Source organism: Athene noctua, chromosome 3, assembly GCF_965140245.1.
Source record: "Athene noctua chromosome 3, bAthNoc1.hap1.1, whole genome shotgun sequence".
Lineage (NCBI taxonomy): Eukaryota > Metazoa > Chordata > Aves > Strigiformes > Strigidae > Athene > Athene noctua.
Genome location: NC_134039.1, coordinates 72,209,345 through 72,236,582, shown reverse-complemented (window position 1 = coordinate 72,236,582; position 27,238 = coordinate 72,209,345). Strand labels below are relative to the sequence as shown.

The window sequence follows — 27,238 nt, the reverse complement described above, 5'->3', positions numbered from 1 at the left end:
CATCATCTCTGTTACTGTCTTTGATATCAATGTGCTTCATAGCCTAATGTGCCTGGGGATTTTTTCTTTTTCTGTCCTGCTTCATTTGTGGTTTGCTAAACTGTACGGAGATGAGACATCTTATGTGGTTTCTCCTCTCTGCACACATCAAGGGACTTAATTAATCACCAGTGTTAAGAAGTGCTGAGTTTTCTGGCAAGATAGTCGTGTTTTTACGCAGATGACTGCAGTCAAGTCTGAGGGTGCTTTGGGATCTTGTTAAATACAGTAGTGAAAGAAACGTGTGTAAAGCAGCAGTTGAGGGGCAGCCCCTTGGCTCGCTTGCGTGGCTTGCAGTTGACAGCTAGATTTCTTCTTCCTTCCCTGCTCCCTTCAGGCTCCTGAAGGTAATTTGGCAGGAGCTTATAGGCTGCCACTGCTGAGGTCCGATCAGGAGAGCAGAAAAAAGCACTCGGGTGCATAAGGAAAGAAGCACAGTTTGAACTGGAATAGTCTGGTATTTGGTAGATGCAGAATGGTCACTGGTTATATTGCTTTAGCACAGCACAGCTGAATGTATAGTGTCAGTATAATGCAAAGTGTTATCACTATATAATTTTCTCCATTTTTCTTAACTGCTGAAAAATGTTTACTGTGTTTTCCCTCATAAAATCCTATAGAGACATCTGTAGTTAAAAATATTACTATAATGGTGCAAAGCTGCAAGCAGTTTTGTCCTATGGCACTTCTCTTCTGTAAGAGGCATCTCAGTGCAGTGTTGAGCACTAATACCATTAGTATTTCATAGACAGTAACGATTTCGTTTCTGTCTGTGAGCAGATTGGATTGCTTCAGTTCATAGCCAGTGAGAACATCTGTTGAGCATCTCTTGATGCACAGCTAATAACCAGATCTATTGGTTGCTCTTTCCAGGCCTCACGGCTGAGGGCATTTCAAGGGAAAATAGGGCTTAGCCAGCAAAATCCCTGGCTTGTGAATTACACCCTACAACCATTGGCATGTCCATATTAGAGCTTTAAGTACTGCAGCTAAAGCTGTCTGCTGTTTCTGAGATGAGGGAACAAATGTACACATAAACTTTTTTTTTTCCTCATTATTTACCTCTCGTATTATAATTCTCCCTCCCTCTTTTTCTTTCTGACTCTGATCCAGTTGTTATTGTCAAAATGATCAAAGCAGACTCATAAGAATTCAGTGAGAACATCGGCATGTTGCTGTATCTTCTTTCCTTCCTTGAAACCCACTGTCCGATAGCCCTAAAAAGCAGAAAATACTCTTTGGATCTGTTTGTACTACTTTCTAATTTTCAGGTTCCTTTTATTCTCAAATACTGTAGACGGTTTTTTTCTTGAAATTGTATATACTTTGGCATGCTACTTGAAACTCTTTTGTCATGGATCTACGTTTTCCTCTAAATCATTAAAAAGAGCAAGTCTATTAATGCTGTGAAACTCATTGCTTTCTGTGTTTCTGGGGTGTGGGCTTTGTTTGCTTGCCTCATCAAAAAACACTGGAGTCTTCAGTCTCTTTTGATCTATGAATATAAATGTTTGGTATCACTTTTTTTTTTTTTTTTAGAAAATCTTACATGAAGCAATTTCCCTTGAATACTTTTGATGTCACCTAGGATTTTAATACTTCCCAAAATGTATCAGAGAGCTCCCCTTTAGGCTGTAGGAGGATGTCTAGGTTGGCTCGGCTACTCCTGAACTTGCAGGCACGGTGGCAGTGGTAACGTAACCCCATGATAACTGACTTTGTAAGTCTGTTTTGGTAGCAGTGCACTTGTAAGGGCTACAGGGAACACCAGCATAGAGAATGAATTGCTGCAATTGCAAGGAAAAAATCTGAAGATAAACTAACACTGCTGTTACTACAGGGTAAGGTTTGTGCTGAGATGCAGTGCCTTTTTATTAGCTCCACCAACACCGGGAAAAGAACAGAGAATCTGGGCATAAATGAGCCTATTAGTTTTTTCACCTCGGGTCTGACGACTGGCTTGTGAGCTGAAAATCTTTTTCCCCACCTACCCACCCACATATATATATATATATATATATATATAAAAAATAGCCACTATCTTAAAGTCTTTTCCCCCTAGTTAACCTAAGAGATGATACTGCCCCTTCTCAAACATTGCCTGCTTTTCTGACCTTAGTGCCTAAACCAGTGTTACCCCTGCAGGCCGGGTTACAGCGCTTTTCCAGTCTGCTTCTGAAGATACTTGATGTACACCCCGGAACGATCACTCAGTCACTCGCAGCTCCACGGTTCTGTCGCTCCCGTCCCCCCTCGGAGCACTACGTCCCTCCCTCCGACCGTTCCGGCCCCGGTGGCGCCGGCGCCGCAGGCAGCGGCAGCTCCCGACAGCTCCGGCCGCCCGCAGGACCCGCTGCGGGTGTGTTTTGCGCGGGGCGGAGCCGCACGGTGCCTTCCGCACGGTCCTCGCGGCTCCCGGCGGTGTCGGAGGGCTCGGCCCCGCTCTGCGCCCGGGGCTGGCAGCGGGGGGCGCGGCGCTCTCCGCAGGCCGTGCGGGCGGGGACGGCTCCCCCGGTTTCCGTACGCCCGTCCCGCTGCTCGCTCCGTCCCGCTCGCCAGGTCGCCGAGCGGCTCCTCCCCGCTGCCCCGGGCCGCGGCGGGCGGCGCATGCCCGTGGGGCGGGGCGCATGCGCGCGGGCGGGGCGCCGCCGCCGCTCCCGTCGGCCCGTGCCTCCCGCCGCCGCCGGGCGTCGGTGGCGGAGCGAGCCCGCCCCGCCACGCGCGCTGCCATGGTCAGCGAGGCGGGTGCCGAGCAGGGCGTTGCGGCTCCCCTCCGCTCTCCGGCCTCGCCCGCGGCGCTGGGTAACGGCGAGAGAAGCAAGAGGTAGGGGAGGGCGGTGCGGCCTGTCCGGTCCGGCCCGGCCCGGCCCGCCGCCCGGTGCCTGGCTGCGGGCCTGCGTCCGCCTCAGCGCGGCGACCGGGAGCGCCTCACGGGCGTCTGGGCACCGAGCTGCCGGCCGCCTCCCGGGGCCTCCCTGCCGTGGGTCGGCCGCCCGGGCGGCGCTGGGTGCGGGGCCCCCGGGAGGGGAGTCGGGCGTGGGTCCGCGCCGCGGGCGGGGACGTGGGTGTTCAGACGGGCACCGGCGTCCGTAACAGCTTCGCTTCCAAGTTGGCCGAGTAAGGGGAAACTGCCCGGGCCCCTCCGGTGGGTCCGGGTTGTGGGTCGCTTCGCGCGGGTGCTCTGGTCTCTAGTGGCGCCTGCACTGTGCTTTTTATTTTCTTTAGCTTGTGATAATAATTTTCTTTAAGATTATGTCTCTTGGGTTCATAATGCATTGCTTTCTTAGCAGTGCATTCCTAATTTTATACTTGGTGTTTGATGTATGCGTGTTGAGATTGGACAGGGAGGAAGGTGCCAAGTGTCTCAGCTTGTAACAGGGAGCGAGTCTGTATATTTGAGATTAACAAACCGAACGAACAAGTTGAATGCTTCTAGCTAAATTACAAAAAATCCACATACCTGGGGATACAGGATGGTTTAGAAAGTTTCTTAGTAAAGTGCCCTCCCGTTCTTTAAGCTTATCTTACGATGTGCTTCTGCACATGTGATAGAATGAAACGATGCCAAGTTGACTTCAGTGCTGTCTGTGGGGGGATAGCAGGCAACCCTGTCTGGCGTTCCCTCTGTGGTAACGAATGTTATGGCTCCAGTCATTGTGTCCAAGAGCTGCTTTGCCATATCTGTGCTCGTAAGTTTTCCAACTTTTCCTTAAGCTACTCTGAGTGGAGTTGAGATGATTCCTTAAAACACAGTTATATGTAGTGTAGTAAGGAAGGGGCCTTTCTTCCCTGATTTTTTTTTTTTTTTTGATGTTGTATAGCTGAATTTTAGTTCCAGCACCCATCTTCTCTGCCCACTCTAACTGTGGTTACGTTGACTCCTCTGCCACACACAGAGTATCTTTTTGTTGGTCCCTGCAGGCTGACTTGACTGATGCTCCTGCCAAATGCAGAGTCTGTGTCTTCTCACCGAGATTTGAAGCAAATTTGTGTAGTGAGGAAATTGCAGGCATAGATAGTGGTTCTTCATGTGTGAACCTCCTTTTCCTGTAAAGCCTATTCCTTTGTTATTGCACAGTACAAAGCCTGCTCAGCACCAGGGAGGGGCAGAGCAGGGAATAGCTCTTGAGTAATTTCACTAGGCCACGCTAGAGACTTGATGTGCTCTTGAAACGGGGGAGTTAACAGCTTTTCCTACAAGACGATGGTGAGGAGCGTCTCGCGTGTTGGCAGCGTAGGTTAGCTTCCCTGCCTTGATATCTTTAAATAGGGGATGATAATATGACGTATTCTCAGCATACAGTAAATGCATGATGGTTTTTGTAGCTTCAGAAATTCTGGGCAAGGTGCAGCGTTTCCTCAGAAGGAAAACAGCAGTGCCAACTTGTTAAAACACGCAGCATATTGGCGGGACCTAGTTGTGAGCATATTTGCATGATTTGGAAACCGTTTAAGACAGTATTTCTTGGGCAGGCTGCTTCTCTCAGGTTCCTGCTGCTTAACATATCAACAACTCCAAGCGGAACAGAGATCATGTCATGCACAAAAAGGATTCTGAAGGATGGAGCTAGGATTTGATGCTTAATTTACTTTGGGGGGCATTTTTATAGAGGAAGAAACCTGCTAACTTTTATTATGACTGTAAAATTCTACAGCTGTAAAATTGCAAAATGCACTTTTTTTTTTTTTCCTTCAGTGTATAGCACATGCCCACATTGGCTGGCTATAGGAGCCCAGAGCAGTCTGACATCCTCCCGAGTTTATGCAGCTTATTAGATATTCCCTGCTAAGGCAGTGACTCCCATGCGTTGTCAAGTCTGTTTAGCAAGCTTACTTCAGGACCAAGTTTGGTCTTTCTTTTTGATTTAAAGTTAAATATATACAATGCCAATAAGGATTTAATTGAGAAATAGATTAATCATAATAATTAAATGGTGGTTGTGCTGGATGTGGCTGGAATGTAAGCAGCGGTATTCAGGCCAATTTTAACAGATTTCTTGAAGCAAGAGTGACCATCCAGTTGTCTAGCATGTGTTTCTTGAAAACGTATTTCTTAAGTTTTAATTGCCTTATTATTGCTTTATAATTATAGCCAGTTGTTTTGAGCATTATTGTTTGTCTTAATTACAACATTTTATTCTCAAATCAGAGGGAATATATGAAGGAGGAGGTGGAGGAGTGTGCTGAAGATGAGGCGACTGAATCGGAAGAAGACCTTGAATTTGATGAAAGAGTTGGATGCCTTTCCAAAGGTTCCAGAAAGCTATGTGGAAACTTCAGCGAGCGGAGGCACAGGTGGGCCTTACTGAGATGCTGATGTGATTCATGTTAGCTGTTAGCTCAGTCTAGCATGCTCTGGGAATAGAAACTTCAATAGGAGGAAGACAGGCATCTGTGTAAATTTGAAACTAGCCGATCTTGGTTACTTGTTTTCTTTTGTGGACCAAAAGAGCTCATCTCCTTTAAGTGAACAAAGTATCATACCCAAATAGATGCATTCACTCATCTGAAGGGAGATTTTTCTCTGAAACTGTTGAGACTCAAGCCAATGTAAAGGTTCACTGTAAAAAACTTATAACCAATTACAACTGGAAGTGCACTGTGCCAAGGCTGTAATAAAACTTTCTCATTTGTTGTTTCGCTAAGCCCTTTTGTCTGTGTCAGGTTTCTGGGTGAGACTGTGTCAGCATGAACTGAAATGCAGGTGGGATTCAAGGCTATGCTTTCATAAAAGAGGAAAAACATTCTCCAGAGCTGTCCGAGAATTGGCTAAGTTAAGCATCAGGATGAAGAACAGCATTATAAAGCTTTTTGTCTTGAAGGTGTAGTTGATTTTAAGAGTAAGGAAAGCCCTTTGAAGAACACTTTACTCCAGGGCACGTGGTTTTACTGTCCTTATTAATCACTGGAGCTTCTCTAAAAAAGTTGTAGCTGTAAGAAGTACCTTTTTCTATATGTAGGTGAACAGAAAATTGTGCCGTTGGGTTGGGTTAGAGGTAGCCTGATCTGGAAATAGTGACTTCATCTATTAGACTGTTGGAATTGTTTGCAGTTAGATAGGAAACTGCTAGCAGTTAGTTTGAAATAGAGGACAAAAATCTCTCATGCAATTATGCCTGAAACTCAGTTGAATAAAAAGTACAAGAAGCAATTGCAATCTACAGATAAGCCTTTGAAGTCATTACAGCACTTGTAGTGTATAAGTAAATATCAGAAGGATCTGTAGTACTTTGCTACGTTTCCTGAATTACACTGTTAATAATTAAAGGATTACTCTGTATAAAATAATCTCTAAGAGCTGATTAAATAACTCTGTTAATGTAACTCCCAGTGCCTGAGAAAGCAGGTGAGTTGTTTTTGTGTTGTAATTAGCAGAAAAACAAGTGCTTAAAAATTCTTTTCTTGTAGTATAGCACCATCCTTCATGAGAACTTTACTTTGGGGAAGGGTACCTTAAGGATTTCTCAACACCAGAAGTTACTTTAGCATTCTTTGGTTTATCCAGTAACTTTATAAATGACTGTATGGGCTTGTCTTAGTCCATGTCATTATAAAATCTGAATGTAGTATTCCTGTTTCATTCAGGATTAAAGTGCCAGGCTTACTTTCTGGTGTGATAGGGATGCAAAACATGCCAAGACTATTCTTAGACTTTCAGGGCATTCAGACCCATTGCGAAGGAAGTCCTGGTCTCTCAGACAGGTTGAGACTCCAGCTCTGGGGCTGGGAGAGCCTTCAGAAAAGAGGATCTGTCTTTGGAAATTCTACAAGACTTTATTTTCCTGTTCAGATCCACAGATAACTTTGCTCAGAATTACTTAGAAAGCAGCTATGGCTCTGACTGTTTCCGTGTAGCTTTGGGTAGACAGAATGGCTCCAGCTTTCCTATTGCATAGCTGGGGTGAGTCTGGCCTACGGGGCTCCAAAAGGAAATTGATAGCCAGAATAATTAACTGATCAGTGTATCTGCTTTCACAGTATGCACTGACACAAAAGTTTTCACATATATGATTGTTACATAACTTCAGCTGAAAGCTAGAACTTGACATGTTGCTGGTCAGTGCAGTAGTCAATGCTGCAGCCAGTGGTTCCTTTTCTGATCCCATAGGACAGTGCCTTTATTCCCCTGGTGCCCCTCTGGGCTGTAGACCATGGTGTAGTGAGTTGAAACCTATCAACAACAGGCTTGACTTTTTTTCAAGTTGCCCTTCACAGACACTGTAGAAATACTCCACAGAATGCAAATGGAAAACATGTACTGTCAATAAGCTGTACAAATGACTACTGTACTCCATAACTGAAGGGTTTTTTCAACATAACAAAAGCTATGATATAATGAAAGTGTCCTAGCAGGTGTTTCTATTCATCTGTTACTGTGCTTCTGACTATGTGCAGCAGGATGATCTTCCCCTTCCATTGTATCACTTTGCAAGTGAGGTGAATAGGCTGCTTTGGAGATAAGTGAGGCACATATACCGTTAAAATATACCAGTTAGTTTTCTTCCTAAAAATAATTTCAAATCAGTTCTTCATTTATTTACCTGTTGGTAGAATGGATGTTTATTGTTGGAGGGAGAATTGTTTGAAATATTGGGATGGGAGTCCTGACTGTGCAGCTACACAGAAGTAGTATGATCAGGGCACCTTTTTCTAACTGGACGGTGCATATAATGCATATTATTTCTCTTGTCTGCTAGCTTCTTGGCTCTAGAACTTGTTATAGAAACTTAGGTTGTAGACAAGTGGAGGCTTGAAGGGACTTCAGGGTGCACCTTCTCCTTCTTTCATGCTTGAATTTAGGATTGAGTTTGCCTAGACCATCCCTGACAGTGATTTATGGGCATTTTGTTTTATATGTGGAGGAAGATGTAGCCTGTTCTTAAATCCTCCATATAGGGATTTCACAACCTTTCCATCATTCTAATATTTGACTGCACTTAATGCAAAAAGTTCTTTCTTGATGCAAAGGTAGAACTTGTTCTTTTCCCCTCCTATGTAAAAGCAAATGCTGTAGATAGGAGAACATTTTTCTAAGAACAGTTTATGGATTTATAAATTAAAGATACCAGTATTGTATTGGTAATGCTTAGATTCTGGAATGTTAGAATTTTGTTCTGCTTATGTTTATGAGTAATATTTCTCACAATCTAAACTTCTATTTTTTTTCTTTTGACAGTTTCTCTGATAGCATTTACAACAATAGCTTTCCTGACTATAATGGAGTTCACGGTGTACCGGGACACATGGATGAAATATGAATATGAAGTAGACAAGGATTTTACTAGGTAATTTTTATTCATTATAATTACTTTTAAAATTTAAGTTGTCTGAGTTTCAGGAAAGAATAGGTCTAAAATGTTTGTGTGACTTGCAAGCAATATATGATTGAAATTAGAAGAGAAATATTAAAGGGACTAGATTTTTCTTCTGTTGGTTGATTTGGGTTTTTTCTATTTTGGAATCTATGAAGAAGAGAAGCTGAGATTTCTGCAGTAAAGAAGTCAAAATAGTGAAGGTTTGTGGATGGAGTCCCTTGAGGAATTATTTGTTAGCAATTCAGAGGATATTGTATTATGAAACTCCACATCAGCTGTGTAAACCCACCACATTTGTACCATGCTTAGTCTAGTTTATACAGTTAGCATGTTGCGGTTACACTTAGCACTGCTGGTGGTGAACCTCTCAGAACCTCTCAGAACTTTGACTGCGTTATTTAGAGGTTGTTACTGATCTTGTCTCTAGTTACAGCCCCCAAGAGTGGCTGAAGATACATTTGTTGTTGGTTTCATGTGCTTGTCTGGACTGTGTTCGTCCTTCTTCCTGAGGTGGTCAGGCACCCATGTGAAGTTGGTGGAGATTTTGTCACTGAACACCTTTAAATATCATATGTCTGGAACTGAAATAACTTTAGCTTGTTACCACAGCAACTAGTTAATCAGCTTTTAAAGATATGTGTATTAATTGGATGTTTTGTATGTCAGAAATACGAAAGGTTTCTGTAATGAGAAAAATATGAAAAATTTAAGGGAGATGCATCAAAACCTCAAGTTTGAGTAAATCCATTCAGACAGATGGGAGTTTCACATTTAGGTCTTCGCTAAAGTAGGTTATTTCTCCAGTGAAGCTATCGCATGGGAAAGGAAAGGTAATCTAGTGGTTGACTGTTCTGGGACTTGGGAGATGTCCTGCTGCAGATTTTCCAGACTGGTTGTGGATTAATCACTCAGCCTGTGGTTCTTGACAATCTAAACCAATGGCAGTTGGTATCACTTTAACTGCTCTTCTGTCTATGGACCATGTCTGATCCCAAGTTGAGCCAGTGTTGGATCCCTTGCTTATGTGATTTGTGTGTGGTCAGCTAAGTTCCCAGAAGCAGCTCCCTGGAGGGAATAGCACCTCTAGTCCTATCTATATGACTAGTGAAGGGATTTATTAATTATAGTTTAAAATACTTTTGTAAAACTAATATAAAAACCAATAGGAAATGCCCAGAATACTGAGGAATGCCACACAATTTTGGGGGTGTTGGCTTTGGGGTTTTTTTCTGCTGATGGGAAGAACTATGTTTTACCTCCCTTCATTATGGAAACATTCAGGATAAACATCTTGACATACAAAGCATTTTGCTATTATAATATGGGAGCATTTTTGAGAAAAGAGCTTTTTCCATAAGCAGTGCTAGCAAAACCAACAATCTTTATGACATGGCAGCATGTTCTGGGAATTGGCTTTAGCAATTTCTCAGCCTGATCCTGAATGTCACTGTCGTGAGGAATTCTGGTTAGGATTGGAAATAAAAGGGCCTGTCTTAGGGACAAAACAGGAGGAAGGTGGTAAAATATTGCTCAGTTTTAGATTGGTAACTCTTGCACTGACCTGATCCACTGTATTCTGTGAAATTTATTGCACTGTTGTAGTTGTGTGAAAAAAGTGTAAAATATTGAAAACTATATATTCTTAATAATAGTCTGGCAAACTCTTGAGCCAGTAATATTTCCAAACAATCTGTTAAGAGTTTCATAATAAAATTAATCAGGGAAATTTGTTGCTTTTGTCTTTTAAGTTATGAGTGGTGATCAGTGCTTTGATAATTAAAAGTTCACCCAAATTTTAAACAGCTTCAGTTTATATTTATTGGTGTAAATTTTGCTATTTGACTGCAAGTAATCTGAGAATTTTAGTAATATATCTCTTGATGCTAGTACTCAATGTTACTTAATTTTTTGTCTTTTTTTCTTTCCAGTAAGTTAAGAATCAATATTGATATTACAGTTGCCATGAGGTGTCAGTGTAAGTATTCCATCAGTGAAAGTTTTGAAACTCTTTAAAGGCTCTTTAGAATATGCATTTGCTTGCAATATAGTTGGATATTGTTCAAAATATTCTAACAGTGAGATTTCTTCTGATCTTGATGGGATGTAGTGATCTTGATGGCATATGAGTCACTGAAAGAATTGGTAGATGTGAAGGAAAAGTGTTTATGCCATCTCTTTCACATCTAGCAGAACTTTGCTTTGTCTGTCAGCAGGAAAGTGATCTGTTGTTCCAGTCTCTCTCTGGCTGGAGTATTCTGAAAGCTCATTGTGAGACATAGTTCAGCAGTGGGAATTTATCACACCTTTTATTTATTTATGAACTTGGCAAATATTAACTTGGTCTGCTGTTGAACAATACTGGAACCATCAGGAAATTTCATTCTCATGAACATATGGATGCCTTCCCATTTAAAGGCAATGCTTACTATTATTTGATGTCATTTAGGTAATGAACAATTACTTGCGTGCACTGGTTTTGGTTGTCCTGAACTGAGAAAGGGAGAGAATACTACTTCTACCAGGAATGCAAGCAAATTTTCAGTACTTTTTTTTGGCTAGGTTAAACCTTGCATTAATTGTATGGTATGTCAGTGTATTTCTAAATAGTTTAATTTTATTTTTTATTAATTAGAGAAATAAAGCTTTATCCCCTGTTTCGACTGGTCTTGGTTTGTATTCAGTGCTTATGAAACAGGAGAAAATATTTATGCATAACAGATCCTAGAAAGCTTCTATACATGGTTCATACAACATCTCTAGGACTTACATCTGTGAGAAAATACTGTGAATCTGAAGAGTTTGTTTCTGGTCACTGTGCATCAGTTCTTGTTGAAGGTTAGATAGATTGAAGGAATCAATCACTGTTCTGTGAAACATCATTTCAACTTGAACTTTTGGTTTGTTTGTTTCTGATCATCTATATGCCTTAATATTTTTCTCCCTGTCTAAAATAGATGTGGGGGCTGACGTTCTGGATTTGGCAGAAACAATGGTTGCCTCTGCAGATGGGCTAATCTATGAACCAGTAAGTAGGTTCTTACCCTTTTATTTAAAAAGGAAATTGCTCTTTACTTGGCACGAAGCACTGCTGGGCTGGTTTGCTTGCTTGTGTTTTTTTCCCCCCACAGTTGGGCTGCACAGTCCCTCCCCGAGCATTGTCTGATCCTTGAGTGAGGTCTGCAGTGCTTATCCCGGGAATCTTCTAGGAAAATAGGCTGGCACTGGCATTTCTGCATGTTCGCTCCCAGATCAGTGCTTTTTAACAAGCTAGTGATTTCTGCACCTATTTATTTTTACATGTGCAAATTCTAGGGGTAGATGCTAACAGTATTTGATATGGAAAGAAAACTGTCAGACCTCTCATAAAAAGAGAGTTGATGTAACTGGTTTTAACTAGAAAACTACTATAATTCTAAAAAAGGGTAGAAAGTCACCGTGATATCCTATAATATGGAATGATGTTGAAGATTGTAAATTGGGTTAGTATCCTTTTAATTTCTGTATTGTGAACTGAAGGCTCTGGAACTGTGTAAGCCTATACTCTTAGAGCAGTTTTGTGTGCATAATACAGTAAGCTTTTAAGTAATTATGCTGTATGAAAATAATTTATCATTTACAGAAGACCTATTAGAGAGTATAATAGTGACATTCTCTAATAACTGAACCATATTCCAAATTACAACAGTTTTGACCAAATTCCTACTTGTGTGTGAACAGGAGGAGATGGCTGAATGGAAAGACACACTTGGGAAGGGGAAGGAGCTTGGGTTGATTTGATTGTTCTTGAAATGTTTCCTCTTTTTGTTTGGACAGTCATCTCTGCGCTGCTGTAGCTACTGCATGCTAGCAGTCACCGCAGTGATCATAATCTTAGAAAGAGGAAACTTCCTGTACTTGATCTCTTTTGGCAATAGCTCTGGCTATGTTTGAGCATTAATTGCAATTGAATTTACTGTTAACCAATACTTAGTTTTGAATTTGGTGCACAGATGTTACTGGTGGTATGCTTGCACTGATTGAAGTACAGCAGGTCTGGTAGCTTGTCTTAAAGTAAGTGCTCGATATGGAATGACCCTAGAAATAAACAATTTGCACCTGGACCTTTGTCTTCCAAAGATTGCTCCTCTGCTTCTCTCATTTGCTGTCTGCACCAGAACCGTGCATGTCAGTTATATCGCTTAGAATTAAATTGCAACTTACTGCTGTTTCTAGCCCATGTAAGTCAAAGGCTCTAAGGGCAGAGACTCAAGTTACAAAAGCTTTAGGAAAAGATGCTGAAGTTATAAATGCAAACAACCAAATAATTATGCAAGGAAAGGGACAGAAATTTCCATACTTGAACACTAAATGGATTATTTAAGTGCAAAGTCCTTTCATGAACTCCAGTATGTGGTACCAACTGTGAAATTGATTATAACTCCCCACGCCTTCCCACACTCCAGTTCTCTTCTAGGTTTTGTGGATGGGACTTCAGTGCTTCCTGAATGCTTTATTAGATGTGTTATTTTTGTTTCAGGTAGTATTTGATCTCAGCCCACAACAAAAAGAATGGCAAAGGTAAAGCACTGAGATGTATGCCTATGGTTTGTATTATTTGTACTGAAAATGACTTTGAGATACACCAGAATCACATGACAGAACTATGTCTTGGGTCTAACAGCTTCTGCTTGTAATTTAAGAGTTCAAACCTGTGAAAAGATATTGATTTACTTTTCTCATGATTTGACATCTCTGTTATGGAAAAAATTGGCTTTGGACTTGTGTGGAATAGGGTTGTGCAGTTTCAAGATGTATGGTCTCACTCATGTTTCCAAACAAATGTTTGGTAGCACAAGTTTTAAGTATGGGTTCAGATATGTAGCTTGATATCTAAGTGTCAGAGCTGAACCATAGGAACAAATTGACATGTTCTTGCAAAAGCAAATGAATTTGTCTTTCATGTGGCTGAATTGGCACACTGTTTATCATTTAAACTGGAATAGCTTGGTTATGTGTGTGATCACTATACTGATAGATAGTCTTGTTACAGAACCTGAAGCTTATTTGGGAGTCTGGCTAGTTTTGGTAATTTGGTAACATGCTTCTGTGAACACCAGAGCTTTAAGCTCTGTATAAAATGCTATTCTCGGATTTTAATGTAACACTTTAATACTGATGTGAACCATGCTAACTTCTTGATTTATAACCTGCAACTGAAGATAATAATGTTGAAGTTAATTTTTGTTTTACTGTTGTATGCATTCACACTTGTCTGTGTAATCTTTAGGATGCTGCAGCTAATTCAGAGTAGGCTGCAGGAAGAACACTCTCTTCAAGATGTGATATTCAAAAGTGCTTTTAAAAGTGCTTCTACAGCACTGCCACCACGGTAAGAAAAATTGGGATTGTGTGTCATCATTTCCCCTTCCCCCTGCCCTGTTTAATTAGACTTCACGTTTTATTGGGGATATGATTTTTTTTTTTCAGAAGATAAGCTTGTAAGAAAAGAAGACCTTACTGGTTTTTATAGCATTTTAAAATGCTATACTTGATACTTGCTTTGGAGAGCTGTTGTTTTATGAAAACCTCTGGGGCTTCTAATCTGGAGAACGTTTCCAGGTTTTGTGTGTGTATTTATACATATATGTGCATAATACAGATGCACACATAAATGCTTCCTTGTTAATGTGAATCAGTAATGCCAAAGCAATACTTAAACAAGTCTTTTTTTTTCTTTTCTGTCCAGCAACCTATAAAAAAGTTCTGCTATTAGATGTTACTTTATGCTTTTAAAAGAATCAACTTTTGAATAAAAATGTGTTTTGTTAGTAAATACCCTGGTTGAAGATGGCACTGTTAAAATTGCATGGAGAAACCTTGCTGTTTTCACTTTAGTCCAACTACGCACAAAATGCTGAGATGCTAATGCATAGAAGGCTTGGTCTGCCTGAATCTAGATGTTAAGTGACTTTTTAAATTTCTTTTTTTCTAGGGGGAAATGCTTTTTATATGAAAGCTGAATTTCATTTCCCCTTACAAGCAAACCATAAATGAAACAAAACAAACACCAGAAATGCTGTATGCACTTTCCATGTTGTAATCTCCCTGTCAGAGGACCAAATACAACATCCTTTCTTCCTAAGGCAAGGCTGAAGAGAGCTCCAAAAAATCTTTTTTCTTCTTTAGTTAATGCCTTCAGATTTGTTAAGTCCTTCTGTGCCTCTGTGATACTTGTGAGTGAAGTATTTGAGATTGTATTTACACTTGAGATGTGTTTTTAAAAAAAAAAAAATTTTTTTTCTTTTTTTTCATCTCCTTCCAAGGAGCAGATTTGGAAATACACATTGAGTTGTAGACATCCCAGTAAGTGTGGGAAGAGAAAGGTTTCATAAAAATTAAATGTTGAAAGCTGTGCTTGCTACAGTGTTTTTAACATGACTAATGTATTTTGTTCTGTTCATTGTAGCATTAAAACTTTCCCAACAAACCATTTTTGGTATAAGTAATTGGAGAAAAAAATCCCCAGGGCAACAAGATGTACTTATGGTCTTACGTTTTCTGTTCACATGTTCAGGTATCATAAGTTAGCTTTGTAGGCCAGATCTTTGAATATAAATATGAACAGAAGCTTATTGGTTTCATCAGACTGACCTTTGTTTCCCTCCTTTCTGTCATCCCTGCTATAATTCCAGAAAAATATGATAAGGAGAGGTAGATAGATGATAATGCTGTGTCTTTATGCTAGGAAAAAGAAATCTAACTATACTGCTGTTATTTCTTTTGGATGGTGAATTTTCTCAAGGATTCTTTATGTTGTTTTTGTTTAAACAGGGAAGATAATTCATTACAGTCTCCAGATGCATGCAGAATTCATGGCCATCTCTATGTCAATAAAGTGGCAGGGAACTTTCACATAACTGTGGGCAAGTATGTTCTGTTCAATTCCTGAAAGTGTGGAAAAAAAAAAAATAATTAAAATTGACTCCTACATTATATATAGTGCATGCACCTATATGTGTGTGTTTGCTCTTATACTTTTGAGTTAATGGCTGGTTTTTACATGCTTGGTATTTTCCGTGTGATACCTTTTCTTATACAGTTAAAGCCAAATTTATTTCTAAGTTACTAAAACAATGCAGTGCAGTGCCTTGTTGCATGCCATGTAATGGTTATGAAATCCATTGTCTTACAGGATGAGAACTTTTGAAAATAGGTCCTCTGTAAGTGTGTGATGTGGAGTGGTCTGCTTGTACTTGCCTCCATTCTTTGGGCCTGTCCAAACTTCGTTCTGTTAGTATACAGTTCACTAACATAAAGTGTAGATATGTGCCATTTCAGTGCTGAGATAACATAGATATAGAACCATAGTTAGGGAGCTAAATGCCGGTTCATCTTGATTTGAGGAGAGACTTTCTGATCCACTTTGTCAAAGGTATTAGTGTATATACACTGACTGCATACAACCTTGTGCTGACTCTTTGTGCTCTCCAGCTCTGCTGTCCTCACTTGTCTTCCTGCCACCTCTGACACCAGAGATCTTAGCATGCAGTCTGTACTCTTGAATTTATCCACATGTAATTCCACCTGCTGTCTCTGTGTGGTTATTTCTCCAAATGTCACTTCTGTCTGGTCTTGTACCACCTCTCTGATTTTCCCCTAGATGTCCAACTACTTAAGCCCTTTTCAGAGCTGATTATTTCAGCCTTTCATCTGTACTGCTGTCAATTCTCTCTTCTTGTCTCTAGTTCTGCAACCCTGAATAATATTTTGCTTTCCTTTGCTTCCTTTTGCTCATCATTGCATTTGTACTTCTGCTAAGTTGCTCTTTCTCTTCTTGCAGGGTTTTGTTCACAGTTTTTTTTCACTGCCTTTATTTGGACCTTATTGCCTGGTATTTATCATAGTCCTATCTTGACTGATCTCATTTCTTTCTCAACCTTCTGTTGGTCCAAAACTTTACATGCATTTGGTAACAACTTAAGAAGGGAGTTTTTCTTGCATTCTTGGCTGAACTGGTAGGGATTGAAGTGTCACTGAGGGACTGTTTTACTTTCCAGGCAGAGTTGCACTTTTTTTCCCCCCCTCTTCACACTGTTACAAGGCTCTGAACTGTACTTTATTTGCAAGTCTACAAACAAGTGTCCAGACCTGAAGTTAACTTGCTTAGTCAGGGAGTAAATATAGAGTGTCATTAACTTGCTTAATCATGAAACAAGTCCAGTAAAGTTTTCATTACTCACTTGAGCAGTTCTGCAGCTTTTCATGTGGTGGGCCTTGGTGACTCTTTTAGTAGCCTAGTGACTTGATGTGTTTTTGACATTTCTAGAACTGCAAGACACTGATATTGTGTAAGAGGGTTTTCATGAGTCTGATTTCCTGTGCCTTGTCCTTCAGGCTGTCTGTTCTTGGCAGTAATAAAAATGTAATTTTTATAAATCTAGATACAATTTTTGTATATATGTATATAAGTTTGTAAAACATATAGTATATATGTTTAAATATATATATGCACATATTTTATAAAGTATTCATGGAAATAGAAGGGGAGAGGTAATTTTTCTACATAGTCCTGTTTAGGAGAACTGTGTCTTTTGTGTGGATTCATTAAACAAATTTTTCATAAAACACATTGTGCTTTCTTTAGGGCAATACCACATCCTCGAGGCCATGCACACTTGGCAGCCCTTGTAAGCCACGAGTGTAAGTTCTATCATTTTTATATGAACAAGTGTAATTTTGTTCAGACTGCTGTCTCCTAATTCATATGTTGACATAGGCTGCTGTTGTAAAGATGTTCTAGTTGGGCAACTGTATTGTGAAGAAAAGTGAAGAATATTCTTTGCAATGTTACGACTCAGCCCTGACTTACTTTCCTACCTTTAACACTATTAGTATTATCTGTAGGTCACTTATACAGTAACAATAACACAGGAATCTTGGATGTATTTTGCTGTAATACAGATACCATATGGAATTCCTGTATTTCAGTCCAAATTACCTATTTCCTGCAAAATCTGTTTTTATAAGGTTAAACGTTTCTGACTTTTGTTCTTAGAAACTTCATTTTTAGGTTATGAATCTAGATACTAAATGTGTGTTGCTGCCATACTTAACGTGAGGCAAGGGTAACTTACTGTGAAAAAAGAACTTGGTGTTGGTTAAACCTCCAAATGTCTGCCCATGAATTTATGTCAACACAAGTGTATAATATTATAGATCTTAAATAGCTTTGCAAAATCAGGCAATCTAGTATCTTGGTAGCTGGCTTATGCTTCCTTTGTACAATTCACGACATTTTAGTCATTACATACAAGAAACTGAACTTAGAATAACTTCTGTATTTGGCCAACTAGAGATTTCTTGTCATGAAATTTTAACCCTTTTCAGCTCCAGGATTGATTCAGATACAGTTACAATTTGTATAATTCTAGAGAAATTAAATATTTTGTATTTGAATTTTGTCTGAAGCATGTATGTAGATGTAGTGATACAGTCACGGGCACAAACCCAGTGAAATGCACACCAGTGTTAGAAATATTCTGACTGTGTTTTCCAGTGTGAGAAATGGGTACCTCTTTTTCTGAGAAGAGTACAGAATATCATAGTTTAAAAATGTTGTTTAATTCCTTTGTATTGTCTTTCAGCCTATAACTTCTCTCATAGAATAGATCATTTATCATTTGGAGAGCTTATTCCGGGAATTATTAATCCTTTGGATGGAACAGAAAAAATAGCATCAGATCGTAAGTGTGTGTGTTTAAAAAAAACCCCAGCATCTTGTTTTCTATATTTTTCAAAAAATTACATTTAAAATACTTTCATGCTTTCTGGATGTGATTTACAAACTGCATGTCCTGCTAAATTTGGTAGTGAGCAATGCACTGCTTAATTACCTACATGACATCTTAAATGGACAATTTCTTTTTAATACTGATGTCACTGTACTTCACTGTTCTGCTGAAGTTGATTTACAGTTTCTTCCACATCTGGGTCATGTTGAAGTTACAGTATGTCAGAACATATTGCAAAGAATTTTGCAGCAGTATGCTACCGTAGAGATTCATAGATCTCGTTGTTGTAATGGTGAAAAATAAGTCTGATTTGGTTTAAAAAAAATAGCATCAGGATCCTTGGATTCCGTTCCTGTATTTGGTTTGTCACTTCCACGGTGTATTTTGCAAGGTTACTACAGGAAGTGTTTGTGTATCACTTTGTTTCCTTGTATATAAATAAAGAAGTACAGTAACCTACTTTACTGGACTACCTATGCCTTATCTCCTGGTGTGCATTCCCTGTGAGAGTGAACCCCAGAACCTGCAAAAGCTGCTGTTGTATCAGTCAGTCCGTTGGCTGTTCCAGACAGAATGCTTTTGTGTAGTTAAAACAAGTTGCTTCAGTCTGTCAGTGTTTGTTCTCTTAGTAGCACAAAGACAGAGCAGTCATAAATACATAAGCATGCTGATTGCTCTAGAAGAATTCTCTAGAAGTCTGTCTAATCAAGACAAAAAGCATAACTAGTTTAGAAGCTTCCAGCACTGTACAGACAATTCAATGGCTAAAATCTATTCAAACCACTGTTGAGATGTGTTATGCAAATTGTGCTTCTGTGAAACTTGTCCAGTTCTAGTGTCCTGGAAAATGTTATCTATGCGCTTAATTTGAAGCTTTTAATTAATCTTTTCATTACATGGGTAAAATGTAAATTTCTCTGAATACAAATGTGACATAGGCCTTGCCCATGGAAACTAATTTTGTTAATGCAGATGGTGCTGAAGTAGTCTTGGCAGTGCTGGGACTCCTTGAAGAATGTCCCTAGTGTAAATGGCTTAGCCGATTAACTATTTTAAATATTATTTGTTTGATTTATTTGTGAATGTCTCAGATGGTCTTTAGTTCTGTACTAAATTCAACAGTGAGATTTGTTTTCTTTTAGACAACCAGATGTTCCAATATTTTATCACAATTGTGCCAACCAAACTCCATACGTATAAAATTTCAGCAGAAACTCATCAATTTTCAGTGACTGAAAGGGTAAGTAGAAATAAGAGAAAACCATGCAGAGAAAAATAAAAGTGATTGTTCTTAACAAAAGCTCAAATGTGAAAACAGAGACTTAGCTGTACTGTAGTTTTGAAAACTCCTCTAGTGTGAAGAGACTCTTTGTAGAATGTTCCAGTGCACTAGATTATCTGTAAAGAATGTAATATTGATGGTAAAATATATATGCTTGGTGACACATGCTGATTTCTTGCGTTAGTGTTTTACATCCATAGATCTGTAGTCTGGTATTAGAATTAATGATAGAGAGCCGGTCATTTCCACTTCACTGGATGCCAATAGTGGTGGTGGTGGTGAAATCTGTAAGTTTTACATCTGCAACCTTGTGCGTAGCTTTACAAATATTTAATTCACCTTTAGCTTTTTATCCATGTGTGAACAAAGCCAAAAAACACAGCTCACTTGATTGTCATGAACTTGACTATGGAGTGTTAGAAATGCAAACAAAGCAAGTTTGCATGAAAAACTAATGACACAGAAAGTGTCTCTGTCTCTCAGCTGTCTTGTTTCACCTTTGTTGAACCACCAACTTGTAATTATTCTCCAGACTAGTGAGCTTCCACTTCTGGGCTTGGAGAGGCTTTTAATTCTGAATTCATAAAGAAAGTAGATTTGCAGCATAGTACACGGACACATCATAAGGTATTAAGTTTAAAGACTACTGTAAATAAGAAGAAGGCCTTGTGTGTACGGTTACATGTCTGAACTCAGTTTTGATCTTTTATTCAAAAGGGAAAGAAAAAAACTTTGTGAAAATTTTAGTTAAAAACAACAGATAAAGTGAGAGGTAGGAAGGAAATCTTGGGCTGAAAGGAAATTCAGAAAGCGTGATGGCATTTCACTGTAATATAGTTCGTGGTGTTCTCCAAGGGAGAAAAATCTTTATTTCCTCACAATTCCACTGTGCTTCTGAAAAATACATAGCTGGGGAAATAGGATAGAGGTGATGTCTTGGGGTTCAGCTTGAGACATGCAGACAGCTGAAGGGACAGGTTTGCTCTAACACTTATGAAAGCTGGAGTACAGAGAGGAATGAGGAGCAATTTCATAGTGCAATATACTCCCATCTCCTGCTGGTCTAGCAATCTATTTCATGTTTTCTCTCTAACAACTAAGGCACTCCTTAAACTTCCGGATGTCAGTCAACTGCTTATCTTACTCCGTATTGTGTTTTTTTCAGCTTGTATTAAATTATTTTCTCCTGCTGTAAAGATGATTTCTGTCAATTAACTGTGCAGTCTTAGATCTTCAGGTTTTTTGTGGGGATGTATTATTTTTATGCAAGTTGCAACAGAGTCTCAGGTTGCTTAGGAGAAAAGCTTGTGAATAGTGGAGGTAAAGTTGCTTGCTCTCGCTGTCTCAGTAGATAGCCCTGTTGCTTGTAAAGCTTGCTTGTGTTTGTCTTTGTAAACTAAATACCCCTAGCATATGAGTTAGGAAAGGCTATTAAGAACAGTTGTCACTGAACAACTTGGTGCATTTAATTTCTGAGAGCAGGCACATATGCAGGCCTGGAAAAAAGTGGTCAGCTAGCCATGGCTACACTTGAATACAGTGAGGTTTAATTACCAGTGTTGAACAGACTGGGAAGCAGTTTGAAAGGTGTGGGCATAATCGTCTCCAGTATTGTTGATGTTTGAGATGCTGTGTTTATCTGTGTTAAAAAAATTTCATTCTAGCAAGGCTTCACTGATATCTGAGATAGCTGATGCAGATCTCATTATTTTCAGACAGTTTTAGCAACCAACAGTTAAATCTTCTGCAGCCAGTAGAAGCTAGAAGCAGACCAAAATGTTTTGTGGAAAAAGAATTATGTATCTTTTGAGGGTGCAGTTTTTGAGTGTTCCATTTAACTTCATATTCCTCTTTTCACCCTTTGACCTCAAAAGACCAATAATGCTTAGGGAAACAATAGAGGAAAAACAAAAGAATATTTTTTTGTGTGTCTCTTACCAATAGCAAAGTTTATCTACCTTCAGTCTTTTCTTTCATCTTAGTATGCCTGATCATCCCTCCTCTTAATGCTGAATGGTGTCATGCTCTTGAAATATAGAAAGTATTCTGTACTGGTTTGGATTGGAATTTTTGTTGGGTTTTTTAACCATTGCAAAATTTCTGTGACCTGGTATTGTAACTGATATGTTATTTTGGCATTTTTTTTACTTTGGTAGCAAAAGAAGCAATATGGTTTATGTCAGTGTTAGCAGACTGAAGAAGTTCCCTAGTCTGTATTTTCCAAAGTGGTATTCTGCTTTTTATTTAGTACTGTATACTGCATGGTTTTTGAGCACAAACTGTTAAACCTACAGATGAAATGGTGCTGTGATGTATTGCTTTTCTGTTCAGTCTTGCTTGTCTATCTTCTCTACTCTTATTAGTCTAGACATGGCTGAGTGCGTCTTCAGTCAGTTATGTTCTTTTCTGCTGCCCTTGTATATTTTCAGCCAGACTTAGCTGGCAGTGCATTTATCAACACCTTTCACTAACAATAAAATGATAGCAAACTTTTGAAAGAAACTTAAGATTGTATTGAAGTTTTTTCTCCTGAAACCTTTTTAAAAAAAGGGATTTATAGCAGCCACTCTCTCCTCCTTGGGATCTTTTGGTTTAAGAATTTGGGCAAATGAGAAGAAACTGTAGAAGTTCTTGGATTAGGACTAAGGCATCTGATATGTATAGAAGATCATGGTGAGTTAGTTATTTTTATCAAGGTGTATTTCTTGCTTTGTGACTGTTGTCTGAAATGGCCTGACTGACAAAAATTTTGAAGACACTTGATACTGGTATTCAGTTTTCAGCCTCAGAAATTTTGAAATTTTGATCTTTTTCCTTTTTATTTTCCCATCAAAGTAGTGGATTACGGTGTATATGTAAGTATGCACTGAGGGGGAAAAAATGGCATTGGTGTAATTTAACTTTAGCTTCTGAATTTCCCTATAGTATACTCTAGTTCAGGGTCTTCCTTGATACTTTTAAGAACCAGCAATTAAATCGTCTGTGGCATGTGAATCTAGAGATAGGCTCCAAGGAGGTAGGAGGATGAAGCCTAATGAGTCTTAGATGCAGTATGTAGATTTATATACACCCTCTGGGAAAACCAATATAGCTAACGCTGTTCAACAACTTAAATGTCTCCTGAAGGTGTCATCCTGATTTAAGTGATTAATAGTAAAGTAGGAAGAGTTGGGGCACTGTATTATACCAGTGCACTCACTTGGGTTCACAGGCTAGACCAAGAATGTGGCACTTACCCTCGTAGGTACCAAAAGCAACCTAGTTACAAACATCCTTGTTTAAAGGACCATCCTGAGAGGGTAATACCACTGTCTGATAGCAAACATTGATACGCAGCACAGAAGTGGTGAGGAAAGTAAATTGTTATTTAATGATGTTTGACTTTTTGAAGGTACTGGCCAAAGTTATATTGGATGTTCCCTGGTCTTCTGTTGGTTGCTAACTCTGATTAAGTAGCTATTTGTCATCACATTTATTAAGATTGTTTTCCTTGTGACTAATAAGAAGTGACTAACTTGTGTTTCTCTCTCTTCTTTCAGGAAAGAGTAATTAACCATGCAGCTGGCAGCCATGGGGTGTCGGGAATATTCATGAAGTATGATATCAGTTCACTTATGGTGACAGTGACAGAAGAACACATGCCTTTTTGGCAGTTCTTAGTGAGGCTCTGTGGCATTATTGGGGGAATTTTTTCAACTACAGGTAACTATGCCTCTTAAGTTCCACCAGAATTTTTTTTTTTTGAGACTGCGATTATCTTATGGATAAATTACAGGAAAGTCCTGAACCTCTAGCAGGTTTAAGATGAAATGCCCATTTGTGTGCACCAAAATGTGCAGTGAAAGCTGCTAATTTTTGGTGTCCCAGTATGCTGTTTCTGCTCTTCTGAGGGCCTGTTGTTTCCTGTTTGGTAACTATAGCATAGTTTATTTACTTTTGTAAGAGCAAAGAGATAGATAGACAGACAGACAGGCTCACACACTGACTTCTGATATTTGTGTATTTCCTATAGCTGGGATCCGGTGCTAAATCAATGCCAAAAGTTGAAAAAAAAAATCTCCATCTAAAGTAATTGGGAGGATTTTTCTTGTGTAACTTGTCAATGTACCGCAAGATTTACTCCTTTAAAGAAAAATAATCTCACTTGAAAATACACAAATCACTTATTAGTCAAGACATAATAGGGTATCTTGATTACAAGTTATTTCTTTTCTTGGCTTTCACTTGAAGAGAGCATAGTAAAGAGACCTTGAACTCTTTCAAAGTAGATATTTCTGTCCCACAGGATGCATTTTCACCCATGAAAGTTGGGCAGAGGGAATTACATTTGCTTGGATAGCTTTGGTTTTGCTTTTATTGATGCATTTCAGAATGTTAGAATTCCACCCTGCCCTTGATTTTTTCCTTTTTTATGTTACTTCCTCAGGTTTTTACATACCAACTTACTGCACTATATCCCATTTAAGTATTGTGTAGAGTTTTGTTGTAATACTGCTGTAAATGCTACAGTTTTACTAATTGTGACAGTTTAAATCTTGTTTGACGTTTCAGGAATTTTACACGGCTTTGGCAGATTTGTAGCAGAAGTTATTTTTTGCCGTTTCAGACTGCGCTCTTACAGATCTGGGTCGGTAAGAAAAGCTTTCTCTTCAGTATTAAATGGTACAGCTACCTGAGGATGGATGATAAGGGCAACTTTGGAACTCAGTCCCAGCAGAATTTAAGATGCTTGCAATAAACCCTCCTCTTGACACATGTATGAGCAGAGATTCAACTACTTTTAAAACCAGTTGGAAAATCTAATGCGTAAGGAAGCAAGATGTTCTCTAAGAAGCTGAATTAATGAAACTGAGTCTCTTAGAGATTTATCCCTCTAAGATTCCCTCCATCGTCCCCACTATATTCTTTTATGTTCATATTGCTACAAAAATTACTTGTTTTTCCATGCATCATCACTCTCCCTCACATATTCTTCCTCTGCTTGACCTGTTGACTGAAGCAGCAGCACTGCAGGCGGCAGGGGTTCAGTATTGCTACTCTTAAACCTGCAGGCTACTGCCAAGCAGTGTGAAAGAGCTGAGCAGCCTTTACCTTTCCCTTCATGGGGCATCAATAGGATTGCTCCTCTAGCAACTACTTTATTTTATTTTACTTTTATTTTTCCCATTTAACCCTGTAATTAGCCTTTAAAACTTCTGCCTTTCAAATTTGGTTGAGGTTTGACAGCTGTCAAGGTTATGTGAGTGGGAGGTGAGGAGGGAAGGCAAGCAGATTTATGTAATTTTTGTTGGGGAGACCAGACTAAAGGCATACAAGAAATGCTCAAGAATAAATTAAGTGTGTGTTTTGGGGGGAGAGAAGAGAGATTCTGTTTCTGGACAAGCCATTAATAACACTTTGTTTTTGTTTGACTAGGTTCCACTTCCTGATGGCCACACAAGCAACCACTTACCTCTAATTACAGACAACAGTACACATTAGCCTCCTGAGAAAACTTTCTTTCTTCCTGCCTGATACAGAAGACATTTTTTATAATAAAGAAAACATTGTGCAATATGCTGAGACAGTGCTGGTGGGCAGCAAAACATGAAGCCTTTACAAAAAAACCCCAAACAAAACAGAAGCAACAAAAGTTTGTGTGATTTTTTTTATTTTATTTTTTTTTTGTCTAAGTGCACGTGGAGTCATAGGAGGTTTTGAGACCAGAGAGGTGGACCGTCTTCTGGAGATTAAAGGAGCATTGCTGCCAATACAGTATTCATGGTCAAGCTGAATATCTTTGTGATGACTGTCATTGACCACTGAAGCATTTTAGTGATCTTGGTTTTGTGCCAGGAAGGCTAGCAGACTGCAAGGAGAAAAGAGTACAAGCAGGGTATGTGGAAGGGCTGGGCAGCAGGCAAAGAGGGACTGTAATTGAGCTGGGGTTTCCCTTAAGAGTACAAATGGGGCTTTGGGTTATCTTGTTCTTTTCTGATGGTGGGGCTGGAGGCTAAGATGCTATTCTTAAAGGTGGGGAGTAATCCTAGAAAATCCTGTAAAAGAGGGAGATGAGAGAGAACTCAGGGAGTAAGTTGGAGCCCAAGCCGTAACGCTGGTTGTAGCCGCTGCCTGTCTATAGTTCCACCATTCCTTAGTGGGAGAAACGTAATGTGGAGCAGAGGAGTTCCCCTCTGTTTTTACATGGCTGCTTTGCCAGCAGTGAGAATGTTGCTTCTGGTATTGATGGGGAAGTGCCCAAGGACTGAGGATGGTCTCCAGTGTGCACAGTGTTTTGACTTGGAATAAGAAGCCTTTTAAATAAGGCATTTGTAGTTTTGATAAAGGCAAGACTCCCTAGCGAAAGATCAGGAAATCTTTGTACACCTTTTCCTTGCTTTGATGGAACCTTCATTGTACCCCTGCTGCTAGTATGTAAGCCATAGTATGTAAATCCTGGAGATAGGGAGGAAAAACCAAGAAGCTGCCTTGCTTTGGTTCAGCTAAATACTGCAGAAATGTGGAATTCAGGGCAGTTGGGAGGTCTGCTAGTGCAGGCAGGGAGTGGTGGAGTTGGTGACTTCAGGGAATCAATCATTTTGCTGCAGACAGATGATAAGGGATCTGCAGAATTAATCTTTACTCTTCATGAAGGTTTTTGTAAAATAAATTGAGAGCAATATTGGTTTTATATTGTAAATACGCTACTGAGAATGAATGTTATTAATCAGATGGTGCTTTGAGAAACTAAACATCCTCTTACTGCTGAACCTACTGGCATACACCTATGGTTAAAGTTACTCCACCAGGGTAAAACATTAATAACATGATCTTTTCTCAGTAAAACTGATTTAATAATATATTAGGATATGATGCTGACCCTGGCCTTACCGTGGAATGAATATTATAATTGAGAGGACTACGGACAAATAAAAATCTCTGTGGTGTTGTCAGGTTTTGCTGACTTCTGTTAATATACTTTACAGGACTCTTGCATCTTGGTGGTGAGCACAGTGTAAATAATGTAGCTGATTTGCTATGCAAAGAAAAGGACTTCCTAACTGAGAAATTACATGAAATAGTAAATAAAATGCAGGAAATGAGGAAAGACCTATGTTCATTTTGACTGTTGAGAAAGACAGAAGTTAGGGAAGCCAGGTCCTTGGGGTTGACAGCCAGATTTGGGATTTTCTCTTTTGTGTTTTCTTTAACACTGATTAAAAGTCCAGCAACTTGGGAAACTTTTGTCCTTGGTAAGAAGATCAAAAGCTGTAAATTCTTGGTTCCCATTTCTCTTCAGCATTTCCCTCCGAGGTTTCTTCCCTACTTCTGTTTGGACTGGTTCTGCTTTGAGCTTTGTCCCAACACTTGCTTCTTATCTTTCTGGAACAGACTGTACTGGTGGGAGATACTGATCTTAGTTGACTTTCTGTACCTGAACTCTAAATGTTATCTTCTATTCTCACATAAAAGAGCCAAGCGGCTTGGTATGTCTTAAACCCTTGTGTGGTGTATTCTAGAACAATGCTTGTGTGACAGCTCGTGGCTAATGGAAGAAAAATTGGAATCAGCTTCCAGATGTGAGATGCTGCATTGTGGTTTCAATACAGGATGAGTTGAACCTGCGGTGCTGCAGAGTTTGCTTTCTCTTCACACAGGGTTTGGTTGTTACAGCTAGTACCACATGTTGTCACTAGCTGGATCAGCATATGCAAGGGTGTTCCAGGGAAAATAGTTTATTGCAGTGACCTTTTGGTCATGTTTATTTGTGTTGTGTAAAAGTGAGTGCAGTATGGAGAAATGAAAGGGTGTCCCAATGGAAATGGAAACCCTGGTGTTGATGTGATCTGTGT

The 27,238-nt window shown here is 39.5% G+C and overlaps 1 protein-coding gene across 1 annotated transcript; it reads left to right on the top strand.

Moving 5' to 3' along the window:
- The first annotated feature begins 2,683 nt into the window (after nucleotides 1-2,683).
- ERGIC2 (ERGIC and golgi 2) lies at nucleotides 2,684-26,338 on the top strand. The gene is made up of 14 exons (XM_074903298.1): nucleotides 2,684-2,863; nucleotides 5,189-5,334; nucleotides 8,216-8,324; nucleotides 10,283-10,329; nucleotides 11,309-11,379; nucleotides 12,871-12,911; nucleotides 13,621-13,722; nucleotides 15,165-15,260; nucleotides 16,978-17,033; nucleotides 17,978-18,076; nucleotides 19,267-19,364; nucleotides 22,946-23,108; nucleotides 23,958-24,037; nucleotides 24,822-26,338. The coding sequence occupies exons 2-14, from the start codon at nucleotides 5,229-5,231 to the stop codon at nucleotides 24,885-24,887; spliced, it is 1,134 nt and encodes a 377-aa protein (XP_074759399.1). The 5' UTR covers nucleotides 2,684-2,863; nucleotides 5,189-5,228; the 3' UTR covers nucleotides 24,888-26,338.
- The last annotated feature ends 900 nt before the right edge of the window (nucleotides 26,339-27,238 follow it).